Raw genomic sequence first — 12,594 nt, 5'->3', positions numbered from 1 at the left:
TGATATGTCAAGCTCTATATTTGGAAAAATATGGGGGAATTCTCATAAAACTCACAAGTTATCAAAGAGCTATATCTTCTATACAATCTGTAGAGTTCTATTTACTGAGGTCATTGTTGAGTATTGGAGATCCATATCCCATATTCTGCGGATCTTTTAGCCTAGAACCGTAAGTTGTACCTGATACAGGGATGGCTTCATTTACCGAATCTCGTGTTTCTTAGATCAGGTGATTCCCATATTTGGAGTTTGAGATCTGACTGGGACTTGTTATTTCTTTCGTTTGATAGATAATACAGGTCAAGGTAGTATCGATCCTACTGTGTATCCTCATGGAAGCTTATGATAGGTACAAATATCGACTTGAATGTTCAGTAAATATTCTTCAGCTTAAGAAAGAGGAGAAACGAGGATATCCTTCATTCCATGATTGATTTGAATGACTTCAATTAGTATCCAGCCCGTCATATACAGCATAGAAGATCACGAGTTGTATAGATGCCACGGATCAAGGTGAGCAACCCAATTGGGACTAGCATATCCGCCATCTCTCACTAGCCCATTCTGGTTAGACTATTCTGCAGCCCCATTTTAACTTTGGGAGCCGCATCCATGGCATCTCCCCGCGCTGACATAACTTTTTTTTCTCCTCGTCACCTTATTTACACATCATGGCTTTTCGCGGTGAACGCTTCCTCCTTGATCTGGATGAGGAATCCGGTGCTCCAGAAATCTCCTCTCCATTCTCCCTCGTCGGTGAAATCCAAGAACGGGCTCCCTCCACCGCCATCCCCCCCGCGCCTAAACTGCCGACCTCGTCGGCATCATCGACTGGGTTCCCTGCCCCTCGCCAGCGCAAGCCCTCTTCCTTCAAACAGCGACGATCAAATCAACCCACTCCTCCAACTCCTCCCCCTACTGAACCGACCGTCCAAGATGATAAGAAATCCATCGACGAGGAGAACCGCCGTCAGCTGGCGGCCATGTCGGACGCGCAGATCCAACAGGAGCGAGAGGAGCTGATGGAACAGATGGATCCAGGACTTCTAGAAAGATTCCTCCGCAGGGCAAACATCGAAGAGGACCAAAAGACAGAATTTTCACCGCCAGCACCTGTGGCGGACGAGAAATCCAAACCGAGGAAATCAGTTTCGTTCGACATTCCTTTGTCTGCACCGGTTGCTGCACCACCAAGCGCACAGTCTCATTCTATTACCAAACAATCGCCTAAGCCACACCCCCGTAATGAAGATCTCGCTCCTCCCTCCCTCCCTCAAGACCTCCACCCGGCCTCTCAACGGCCCTCTCTTGACCCAGCTACTCTCGAAACCTTCCACTTCCCCCAGCCAACAAAGCCAATGCCAGTCCTAGACCCATCTTCGCCATCTTTCCTATCGGATCTCCAGTCACACTACTTCCCCGAGATAGCCCAGGACCCATCAACGCTTTCCTGGCTGCAGCCCCTCTCCGCCGACGAAGAAGACCCCGACTCAACGTCAGCCTACCACCCAGCCAGCAATGCCATCTCAATGGCCCCCTCAGCAATCCGCTTCTCCCTAAGAGGCACTATCCTTGCTCCTGAAACATCACTCTCCCTCCCGACAACCATGGGGCTGCACCATCACGGCGAGGATCCGCATGCCGCGGGCTACACGATCCCCGAACTGGCAATTCTGGCACGCTCGACGTTCCCCGCTCAGCGATGTATCGCATGGCAGGTCATTGGTCGGATCTTATTCCGTCTTGGCCGGGCAGAATTCGGTGATCGGGGTGGGCCGCTGTCCGATGGGCTCTGGTTTGTTATTGAAAAGGAGGGCATTGTTGCTGGTATGCTCGCTGAGGCCGATGGCGTTGCTGGTCAGACCCAGGGTAGAAATAAGAGCAAGAATTCGAAAGAGGACGAGGAGGGTAGTAACTTGCCTCTTGCGTCCGGTGTTGGCCGTCATGCTAGTGCTGCTGCGTGGGCGGTCGAGGGTATCTGGTTGTGGCAGAAGGGCGGTGGTGGTGATCGTGGGTTGTTGAAGGAAGGCCAGCATCGATCTCTATAGATGGTGTTTTTGCTGCATTTCGATTCATTGAGAAGTGAACTAACAGTAGAAAGATATTCATAGTTATGCACACAGTACAAAAAGCGATGATAATGTTCAATTGTAATAGTTATAGATCTACGCTTTCTAACTGAAATGTCCCATCATGCCCATGCTGACTCGCATCCAAATTTGGCCATCCCCTCCTCTGCCTACCGTGGCCATCGATGTAAGATTCATCAAGAGACAGATCGATATCCGCAGTAGAACAGAGACGAAGATGGAAACCCAAAGCCAAATACGAGAATTGCAACGGAATGTTGCACTGCAACATTCATTGCAATGTTAAGGGCTTGTGCATAGCAATTTTGTAATGGTCATTGATATATCGCATCCGATACAGAGCTTATTCACTTCCGAAGAAGGAATTTCAAGGCATGGATCTCGCCTTGCGCTCCACCTTACAGCGCGAAGAATATTCTATGAGAGAGCAGAACGTGAGCACAGCAGAAGCAAGAAACTTGGAGTATGGGTATTAGTAGACTATGACTGAGATCAAGCGAAAACACGAGTCCGCTTCACGGGGCTGCCCATGCGCATAGACGCGCTTCCGCCGGCCATACCATTCAGCAGGCGGCCCATGCCCTCCACATCTAGTTCTCCTCGTCGGAGCATCAGCTGGTCGGTCTCTGATGTTTCTTCCTGTTTCACTGCCGGCAGGCTTTCTTCAACGGATTCTGTCAGCTTCGGGGCGAGAATCATGATCTGGTGCTCTGCTGCTACGAGCACATCGAAGGCTTGTCGCTCTGCTTGCCGGGATCGGCGTGCTGGTGCAGGTAGGTGTCCAATTGCCTGGAAGTTCTGGCCCATCAAGTTCACATCCTGGAAAGGAGACACGCGGCATCGGTTTGATGAATCGAATGTGCCGGTAGTTTTGACAGCGTTGCGCCACAGAGACAGTAAGCTCGTGATGACCGCGCTTTGGCGGCCGTGGCGGAGCAGGATCGACTCGTCGGGCAATGCGCCCGAGGATGGATTTGTCTGCAAGACAGCGATTTGGCCGCGGTGGGACGGACTGGCAGTGCTCATCGATCCCTTCAGCAATCCGTCTTCGCGTACACGTCTTGTGGATGGTGTCATAGGCGCAAATCGGGGCCGCTGCTCTGTTTCAGAGTTGGTGTTGGAGAGGGGTGTCATTATGCGGCCGCAGACAGCGTATGCTGTCAATGAACCGCCAGTTACACCTTGGACACTCGTCTGACGGTGAAGCGGGCCCTTGACAGCACCGGGGCCGGCGCCTTCGATATCCCATACGCCCCATTCGCCGTCTTCGAGGAGCACCATAACTGCTCGGCCGCCTAGCACCCAGTCGGCATCAATGATTCTCTTCCGCCGGGGAAGTCCGGTGGGTCCTTGCTCAAAGCCGGGGTACAGACTGATCAACCAGCGCCCTTCCGTGTCGATATTTTCGTAATCTTCTTGCGGGATCGAAGCTCGCCGTGAGGATTTCGAGGCCTTTTTGACCAAGCAGGAGTAGATCTTAACACATCCGCTGTGAAATGCGACAAGCAGGTTGGCATGGCGGACGGATGGCCATGTTGATGGGTTAAAGGCAATAGTCTGCGCAGGTGCTGGCAAGAGGCGTCGCTGAGAGACAATATCTTCTTCTACAAAACGGAAAGAGGATTCTTCGAGGATTGGAATTCGGTGTAGCAACAGCGCACCACATCCCTCTGCAGAATGTGTGGCCACAAGCAGATCCCATTTACCAAAGTTTCCAAATCGGCCTCGCGACTTTCGCTGGTCTTGCTCATCCTCAAATTCATGACAGGTGAACGTGATAGATACACCGCGTGGAATATCTTGATGTATGGTGGCCCCATTGACTGTGAGGGTTTGGATGCGCCAGCTCTTGGGATCCGTCTGCGCAGGGTGAGGAGGCACAAGTGGCAGAGTCACAACTTTTGTTGACAAGTCGGAACAAACTACCGACACAACGATTGTGTTCCTTAGGATAGGCGGGAAGGGATCTAAAGGCGAGCGGGCTTCTTCCGGTAGAACACGAGGCACCGCCACATCCAGCACCCGGCTTCCAAGGGGAATATCAATCTGTTGCAAAATCTCTTCGTATGGAGCAGCGGGATCAACCTCGCTTTCCTCCAAACTGAATTCAACGACGGGCTCTTTTTGTACTGGTTCGGATTCCTCTTCCTCGTCGGAGTCAATGATCATGACTGAATCGTGATCCACATTGTTTCCTGTGGGCTTCGGCTTCGCTTGAGGCTCAGTCGGCTTGAATTCTGCAAACCTCTTTCCTCCTCTCCACACAATTTTTAGTCCAGTATCGTAGCCATAAATAATGACCGAGGAGCCATTCGGAGCTCGAAGTGGGTAGCCTTTGGCTGTGTGGATGCGATGGGAGAGCGGATAGCTAAGGATTTTGCAAAAACAAGATCAGCGTCAATCCATGTGTCATGACCAATGCGCATTAACCATACCTGATCTGCAAGCCATCTTCCCTAGGCCGCACCAAAGGAATAGTGGGAAATGAGGGCATTGTGCTAGTTGCGATGCTGTTGAGCTACAGGTAGCTTCAAGCACAGGCGCCACAGGGCACCGCAGGGGTGATAGAAAGTCGAAGAATTGGAGTCAAAGTAAGATCTGATAACTGAATGCCTGTTTTTAAACAAAAGCAAACAGAGAGAAGGACGCTAGAGGTAGGGAGAGTGGAGGGTTGCGTAGATGGAGAAAGGAAGTTGTTTTGGTCGGGAAAGCGAAGACAAGTCAATCCAATCCGCGTTCCAGCGCGTCTTCCCAACTTTGACATTCAACCCTCGGCATGTCTCCTAGGCGCAACGTTAATTAAACTTACGTGAACGATGGAAATGATTTCAACGATTTCGACCACAGAACTGTTTGTGACGGCGCACTACGATCGCTACCCCGGCTGCTAATCAGCTCACCATGGCGTCAGTTCGCTCTTTGGGCGTTCACGAACCCTCAGCCGTTTCCTACCTAGTCTCAGAGGGAATCCTCCCCCCAGAACCTTCGAAGGACCATTATAATTGGACGATATGCGTCGACGAAAGCGGATTGACTGGCCTCGTGGACGATGAGTTAGTATGGACGAAACACTGCGTTGTATGGTCCCGCGCAGGGATGGTGAAGCGAGTATTTCGAATGGACCCCGAGAAAGAAGACATTCGACATGCTCTGTTCACTCGATTTGCAGCAGGAGACATGAAACGCTCCAAAGCCACGCCTCCAAATCGACCTGAAGCAACTACTGCCACGCAGAAACAAAAGCGGACTGAAACCTTCTCAACGTTGGATCTACATGGAGATGCACGAGTGGCGGTTGTAGCTCCCCAGAACTCCAACGAGGCTCTTTCTAGGGCTTTGGTGGTAGTCCTCAAATCGCAAGCTCATATCTTCTTCGTGGCGGGCAATAGCCATACAATTCCCCTTCCATTTGAGGTTGACTCCGTGTTTGCTACGCCTCGGGGTCTTATTTTCCAAAGAAAGATACAGGATGAAAATAGTGGCAGTCAGCACCCGACTGCGCCGCCGAATTCCTTCATGACTACATCCCTATTCGACCCTGGTGCCTCTCAGTCATTTTCACTCGGCAAAAGCAAGCGTCCATCGACGAAATCGTCATCTGCTCCAGGTCCTTCCTGGGTGCCAACTGCTAGCTCAAGCACGGATCTACCCCGGGTCTTTTCTCTCATCAACCCTCATTCCGAGATGGGTCTGGTTGTGACGTCGCAAACTTCCCGCTGGCTTCAGAGCAGCGTGAACAGCACCAGAAGAAGGCCATCTGGACTAGAGGTGTTGGACCCTGTGGATGAGATTGTGTACATCTCTCCAAAAGACGAACTCTCGGGCACCAACAGACCAAATAGCAGCCCTTTGATCCTAGTGGTTACGATCAACACGACCACAGATATCTATACGATCTGGACTGCACGCTACAAAGATGATGAATCAAACGGCTCAATGAAAGATAAAACCAGACGGGAAACAGGAGGTACCCGGTCAGTCAGGCGCAGCTCACATTTCGGGATGGCGACTGGTGCGACAACACCAGCCGGTCGCTCTGGGGCAACCCGAGAGAGCTTTGGGCCTCGCACTGACAATTGGCCTCCCATTCAACTATCTGAAGGGAAAACTGATGCCGAAAACGACTTGGCGTCGAGAGTAGCCCAAGATTTCGGAGATGTCGGTGTTCCCCTCAAAACATCAAGGCGAGTCAGCTCACTGCTTGCCCGAACAGATCTTGCAACTAGCCAGGACCGAATCACTTTTTCGGACCTGGCCACTGGCAGTCAGTCCAGCACCATGCCTCATGGTGCTGGATTCAGGCAGTCTATAGGAGGAGCAAGCGCTCGTGGAAGCTTTGGTTTCAACCCTCGAGGCTCTCTCCCCCCGGGCACAGGGTCTGTTTACAGCGCTGCGGGCAGCTTTCTGGATACCCCAGTGGACAAGCTACTCGAAGAGCTCAACAGTGACAGTCTATCTTCCGGGTTCGAGAATATTGCCCTCCGCGAATCGACATCTGGACTCCCGGAAGAACTTCTATTGACCAAAGTTGAAAGTTTCTCGTCCCAATTCTCGGGTAGCTTCCAAAAAGAGCCAGCATCCCGCCGGTTGAAGGTCTCTACATTAGCGTCTACGGAGTTTGGAAGCACCCACAAAGGCAATACAGCTTCCCTAGCAGTATACATCGTGGACCAAGAAGCACGGAAATTAACTATTGTGAATCTGAGGGCGGATCGAGAACCAATTCCCAGGAGCCGGAAGAAAAAGTCCAAGACCGCCGAGCAGCGTCTGTTACTCGTGCGTGCGGTACGGATCCAAACAGTCTCAAATGTCTTGGATGCTTGTACAATCTCCGATGGGGATCTTTCGCGAGTACTCTCACTGAGTGAAACTGAAAGAGGACACCGCGAGCTGTCATTGCAAACCCTGTGGGGTAGTCCCGTCAGAATCGAGGTTCCCGTGCCACTACAGCTGTATGAGCCTGATGGCATCTCTGCCAACAAACTTGAGAGTCGCCCGAGAGAAAGTGGTGTCAACCGGGTTATGGCAGATCCCGACCTCGTCTTCAATAAGTTTGATCATGGGTGCTCTCAAGGGAAGATCGACCTGGTAGACACTGATAAAAAGCGTCACAGACTTCAAATACGAATGGAGCCTCGCAACGAACCGGTGAAGAAAATACTCAAGATCTGCAAGTTTGCCTTGCGTGAGTCCGAGAAAGCGGGCGATGGCATCATGGTCGCATGGTGGGAGGTCATGAAATGGCTTCGGGGCAAGGAGGAAAACAACATCGAGTGGACCGCCATGACAGTCGTCTTGTTGAGTCTAGCAACCCCATTCGTCGCCCCTCCACAAACACAGACCCCCAAACGAGCGCGTCGCAAGAAGGGCCTACTCAGATCGAGTAGTGGAGGACATCTGGATCTGGAAAGTTGGGAGTCCATGCTGGACCTGGAGTCTGGCTCCGCCGGTGTCGTAGCTCCATGGATGGTGGACAGTTCCTGGGGGTGGATTGTTGAACAAGACGCAATTGAAGGTCTCGCATCAGGAGATGCACCCAAAAGTGCCAATGCAAGTCGATCTACATATCGCCAGAATTCATACCTGATCCGGTGTATCGCCCTCAGCCGTGAATTCCTCCAATCTCCCCAAGGCCTCAAGGCTACTGGCCGCGACGGGTATCTCCCTATCTCTGAAGCTTTCTCTGAGAACACAAGATGCACGGCATTGTGCAGTGTTCTTGTAGCCTTGCACCTATTGCGTGAAGAACAGAAGCTCTCCACCTGCGACTCGGAGGAGTCTCAAAGACCTCTGGGGTTGCTTGCTCCTGTCCTCGCACAATTGGGCAGCTGGCTAGGATGGGAATCTTGGAAATGGACCGAGGATGCCTATTATGGCACCGAAATGGCCAGTATGGAGCGCTGGCAGTTTGAGGATAATACCCATATCGCTGGGCTAAAGATTCCTGCAGAACCCTTCCCGCCTCCATCCATCTTCGAATTTCTCATGGGTGCTGCTGCTCATCGGAGCCCTACACCGTTTATTTCTCTCCTTGATATTGTGAATGCATCCGAGCGAACTCCCAGGAAAGGGCGAATGTGGCGCGAATGTTTCAGCATCACGCCAAGGACGTGTGCGTTGAATGGCTTCTTCACCGAAATTCACAGTGTGTCGACACCCTTGGAAAAGATCAAGCTTTTGCAGCGTTGGGGATTCACGAAGAGTGTCATTGATAGCTTCCCAGAAGGTGTCAGCGCACCGCTCTACGAAGCCGTTATGCAATGCCAGATTGAAGCATCCACGTCCTGGAACGCGACCCTCCTAGAGCTGATTGATAGAGAAGACCTTTACATGTCGATGAACCCGGCCCAGACCAATTCATTGGCAGCGCCGCAACAACCTAACCATAATGCCGTGCGAGATTTCCATTATATCAGCAGCTCGGCATTGGATATCGATGCCATCTATGCCTTTGAGGCCTCTGCAGAGGCTGACCGATACTCGGTCACCCGGCTGATCTTCCGAGAGGATAAGCGATTTATGGAAGCAGCCAAACTGCTAAACCAGTCCAAAGCGCCAGTGGCAGAGTGCATAGCCGAACCTGGCTGGAGTGACTCGGACTTGTTAGAGGCGCAGAAAGAAATCGTACAGCTCGTGACAGTTCGGACGTTGTCTACTCCAGCGGGTCGTGCAATGCTCACTTTCAGTGGCCGATTGCCATTGTTGACAGAGAAACTGCCGATCCCTTCATTTTCCCTGCAGTGCGTCATGAAGCCGGACGGTGTGACAGTCAGCGCGGATAGATCTGCGTTCTCGGAAGAAAAAGTCTGCTGGGCCTTCTTCCACAACGGAGTATCAACCGGTCTGGCGATCTCTAAAGCCTCCAAGGGTATTGACACGTCGTGGATTTTGTTCAACAAGCCGCAGGATCTTACCAACCGGCATGCCGGATTTTTGTTGGCTCTGGGTCTGAATGGCCATCTTAAATCGTTGGCCAAGTGGGTTGCTTTCAAGTATCTCACTCCCAAGCATACCATGACATCAATTGGTCTCCTCCTCGGTCTCTCTGCGTCGTACCTGGGCACGATGGATACTCTAATCACACGTTTGCTTTCGGTACATGTTACAAGAATGCTTCCACTTGGTGCAGCTGAGCTGAACTTGTCGCCATTAACTCAAACTGCTGGAATTATGGGCATCGGTTTACTTTACTGTGGGTCCCAACATCGGCGTATGAGCGAAGTCATGCTCTCTGAAATAGAAAACAGTGAGCAGGACGAGCAAGCTGCTGCCACTGGCGAGGAACTCCGCGACGAAGGATATCGTCTGGCCGCAGGCTTTGCCCTTGGTTTCATTAATATTGGCAAAGGCGATGACCTGCGGGGCATGCGCGATATGCACATTGTTGAACGGCTATTGTCAATCGCAGTGGGTACCAAGACCGTCGAAATCGCCCATGTACTCGACCGTGCGACGGCTGGCGCGACCATTGCCCTCATGATCATCTTCATGAAGACGAACGACGCGGTACTAGCCAGGAAGATCGATATTCCCGATACCACTGTTCGCTTCGACTATGTGAGGCCAGATCTGTTCCTGTTGCGAACATTGGCACGACACTTGATCATGTGGGATAGTATCAAGCCCACTGCTGAGTGGATCAGCCAGAGTCTGCCCGAAGTCTACCGGGGACGATCACGACTCACGGATGTGCGCCGGCTGCGCAGCGAAGATATGCCGTTCTTCAACATTATTGCAGGCCTCTGCTTTGCTGTCGGTCTTCGCCATGCTGGATCTGGACAAGCACAGGCCCGAGATCTTTTGCTGTTTTATCTAGACCAGCTTATCCGCATCTCACGGCTACCTGTGCGCAGCTACGATGCTAGACTCGCCCGCAATTCGGTTCGGAACTGTCAAGATGTGGTGGCCCTATCTGCCGCGGCAGTCATGGCTGGCACGGGTGACCTAGCTCTGTTCCGACGCCTACGCTCACTCCATGGTCGAATCGACGTCGATACACCCTATGGCAGTCACATGGCGGCACACATGGCTATTGGAGTACTCTTCCTCGGAGGAGGCAGCCACACACTTGGCACATCCAACCGCGCTGTGACCGCGCTCATCTGCGCATTCTACCCGATCTTCCCAACAACTGTCCTTGATAACAAGTGCCATCTCCAAGCCTTCCGCCATCTCTGGGTTCTCGCTGCCGAACCACGATGCCTCGTCCCTCGTGATCTTGATACCCGCCGCCCAATCTCGATCCCAATTACCATAACGTCTCATGACGAGACTAGTCGCACCGTCGGCGCCCCCTGTTTACTGCCAGACCCAAGCAGCATTGCTCGTATCGAAATTCGCGGTCCAGACCATTGGCCGCTCGTTCTAGACTTCAGCCAGAACGATGCCCTACGCGAGAAATTCCTCTGTGGCGACCCATCTGTCTACCTTCGCCGCAAGGCAACCTACAGTCCAAGCTCCTCAACATCCGTCTTCGCCTCCACCCTGACCGGCCTCAGTGAAGCCCAAGACATCCTCCCAGCAACCTCCGGTCCACTCTCAAACCCAGCCAAGGGTCTCCCACCATCTGCATGGCCCACCCGCACGGCCCTACTCACCGGCAAGCCATCTGCAGCGATGACTCCATCCCAAAACCCTTGGGACTGGGTCTTCCACCTCCCTTCCCTACAAGACCTCGACATCCGCGAGCGCTCCCTCGTCCTCCCATCTTCCTTCCCGATGCACTCCACACGCATTACCACCGATCTTGTCTCTGTGCCGCCTTGGCTGCGTACCTCGGCCGTAGATGCGAGACTCGCTCTATCCCATACCGTGCGTAATATTGTGCAATCTGCACGCGGCCGCGGCGCTGACCCGGACCAAATTCGTGATCGGATCTGGCAGCTTCGCCTGCTGTTTGATTGGCTGGATCGTACTCAGCCTGGCGATGAACGCGACCATCTTTCCACCAGAGGGCTACTATCCCCAGCGCAGGGTCAGCCGTCTGGGCTGTGGTTGCGAAGAGACTTTGTTGAAGAAGCTAGATGGCAAATTTGGGGTGTGCAGGTTGGAGATGAAGGAGAAACTCAGATATAATTGTATGCATGATTTGTCCAATGCTATTATTTCATTTCATCTAAGATCTCCCCCACAGAGGGGCTGATAACACATAAGACCCGACCTCGGGAGGTCTTAGCTAGGTACCTCCCGAGGTCGGGACCCCAATGACCCAATTTCCCCGGGAAATTGGGTCATAAGCCCATCCCATATTTCCTTCTCTTAAGATGTCAATGGTCTCAATCCTATCGCAAAGTCCCAGTTGTAACTCTCCAGCTCTAACAGCAATTCCAAATATGACCAACCCACACCAAAAACAATCCCCTCCAAAGCGGGGTGAGTCTCCAACTTCTCAACACAGAAGAACCCAAAACTAACGACCTCAACAGTATGGGCCTCTCTAATAACCAACATGTCCTACCTTCCAGGCCTCCTAACCCTTCATCACTCCCTTAACCACCCTTCCCCAGACCAAAACACAACCCAAGGAACGAAATACCCATTCATAGCCTTCTACACCTCAACATTCCCAGTAGAAGGCCTCAAAATCCTCCAAAGCCGCAACATCCAATCCCAATGGGTCCCCTCAGTGACAACCGCCAGCACACGCAACTACGCAAAAGACCCGCGCTTCGCCGAAACATGGAACAAGCTAATCGTCTTCTCACTCGAGCAATACGAGCGCATCGTCCTCCTCGACGGTGACATCCTCATTCGTAAGAACATGGACTCACTAATGGAATTACCACTTGACGAAGCCGACGTCGATGGGAGTCGCCTGTTCGCAGCGACGCATGTTTGCGCTTGTAATCCCATGAAGAAACCCCATTATCCTGCTAACTGGTGTGTAACATGCTATCTCAATCTATCTACTTTCCTCACATTCCAAGATACTGCTGTACTAATGCTTCTCACCAGGGTTCCCTCGAACTGCGCATACACAACGCAACACTCCACACCCGACGAAGCGCAAACCGTTGCGCCACCGCTGGGCTCTGGGGTCGGGATGCTCAACAGCGGTGTGTTAGTCGTGCGACCTTCTGCGCGGGTGTATGACGAGATCACTGCTGGGTTGCGGGAGACGGAACGCATTGAGCGGTATGACTTCCCTGATCAGGAGTTATTGTCTGATGTTTTTGCGGGACGGTGGGTTCCGCTGCCTTATGTTTATAATGCGCTTAAGACGTTGCGCATTGAGGGTGTGCATGATTGCATTTGGAGGGATAGCGAGGTTCGGGCTGTGCATTATATCTTTGCTACGAAGCCTTGGCATGAGGAGGTGAAAGAGGGGGACCTATCTGGGTTGGATGCGACAGGGGTTTGGTGGTGGAGGGCTAATTGGGAGAGGATGAGGGTTGAGAGGGGAGTTGGTGTTTTGGATGAGTTCTCGGGGGCTGGATGAGGTTTTTGTATAGATCTTATAGGTTACAGTTATTACCCGAGATGCTGAATAGATACCTAGGTACAT

The 12,594-nt window shown here is 52.3% G+C and overlaps 4 protein-coding genes across 4 annotated transcripts; 3 read left to right on the top strand and 1 right to left on the bottom strand.

The window, feature by feature from the left end:
- Positions 1 to 671: 671 nt before the first annotated feature.
- Positions 672 to 2,048, top strand: N7447_009077 (RPAP1 family protein; the record flags this gene model as incomplete). The annotated part of the gene is made up of 1 exon (XM_057233339.1): positions 672 to 2,048. One exon carries the CDS (start codon positions 672 to 674, stop codon positions 2,046 to 2,048), a length of 1,377 nt encoding a protein of 458 aa, XP_057082881.1.
- A 534-nt stretch (positions 2,049 to 2,582) lies between these two features.
- N7447_009076 (uncharacterized protein) lies at positions 2,583 to 4,584 on the bottom strand (the record flags this gene model as incomplete). Its single annotated transcript, XM_057233338.1, has 2 exons — positions 2,583 to 4,458; positions 4,526 to 4,584. The coding sequence occupies 2 exons, from the start codon at positions 4,582 to 4,584 to the stop codon at positions 2,583 to 2,585; spliced, it is 1,935 nt and encodes a 644-aa protein (XP_057082880.1).
- A 407-nt stretch (positions 4,585 to 4,991) lies between these two features.
- N7447_009075 (anaphase promoting complex subunit 1) lies at positions 4,992 to 11,165 on the top strand (the record flags this gene model as incomplete). Its single annotated transcript, XM_057233337.1, has 1 exon — positions 4,992 to 11,165. The coding sequence occupies one exon, from the start codon at positions 4,992 to 4,994 to the stop codon at positions 11,163 to 11,165; it is 6,174 nt and encodes a 2,057-aa protein (XP_057082879.1).
- Positions 11,166 to 11,422: 257 nt separating this feature from the next.
- N7447_009074 (Glycosyl transferase family 8) lies at positions 11,423 to 12,528 on the top strand (the record flags this gene model as incomplete). The annotated part of the gene is made up of 2 exons (XM_057233336.1): positions 11,423 to 11,462; positions 11,555 to 12,528. The coding sequence occupies 2 exons, from the start codon at positions 11,423 to 11,425 to the stop codon at positions 12,526 to 12,528; spliced, it is 1,014 nt and encodes a 337-aa protein (XP_057082878.1).
- Between the last annotated feature and the right edge of the window lie 66 nt (positions 12,529 to 12,594).

Source organism: Penicillium robsamsonii (assembly GCF_028829455.1).
Source record: "Penicillium robsamsonii strain IBT 29466 chromosome Unknown utg000005l_segment0_segment0, whole genome shotgun sequence".
Classification (NCBI taxonomy): Eukaryota; Fungi; Ascomycota; class Eurotiomycetes; order Eurotiales; family Aspergillaceae; genus Penicillium; species Penicillium robsamsonii.
Note: the sequence above shows the minus strand (reverse complement) of the source record. Positions and strands in the feature narration are given on the sequence as shown.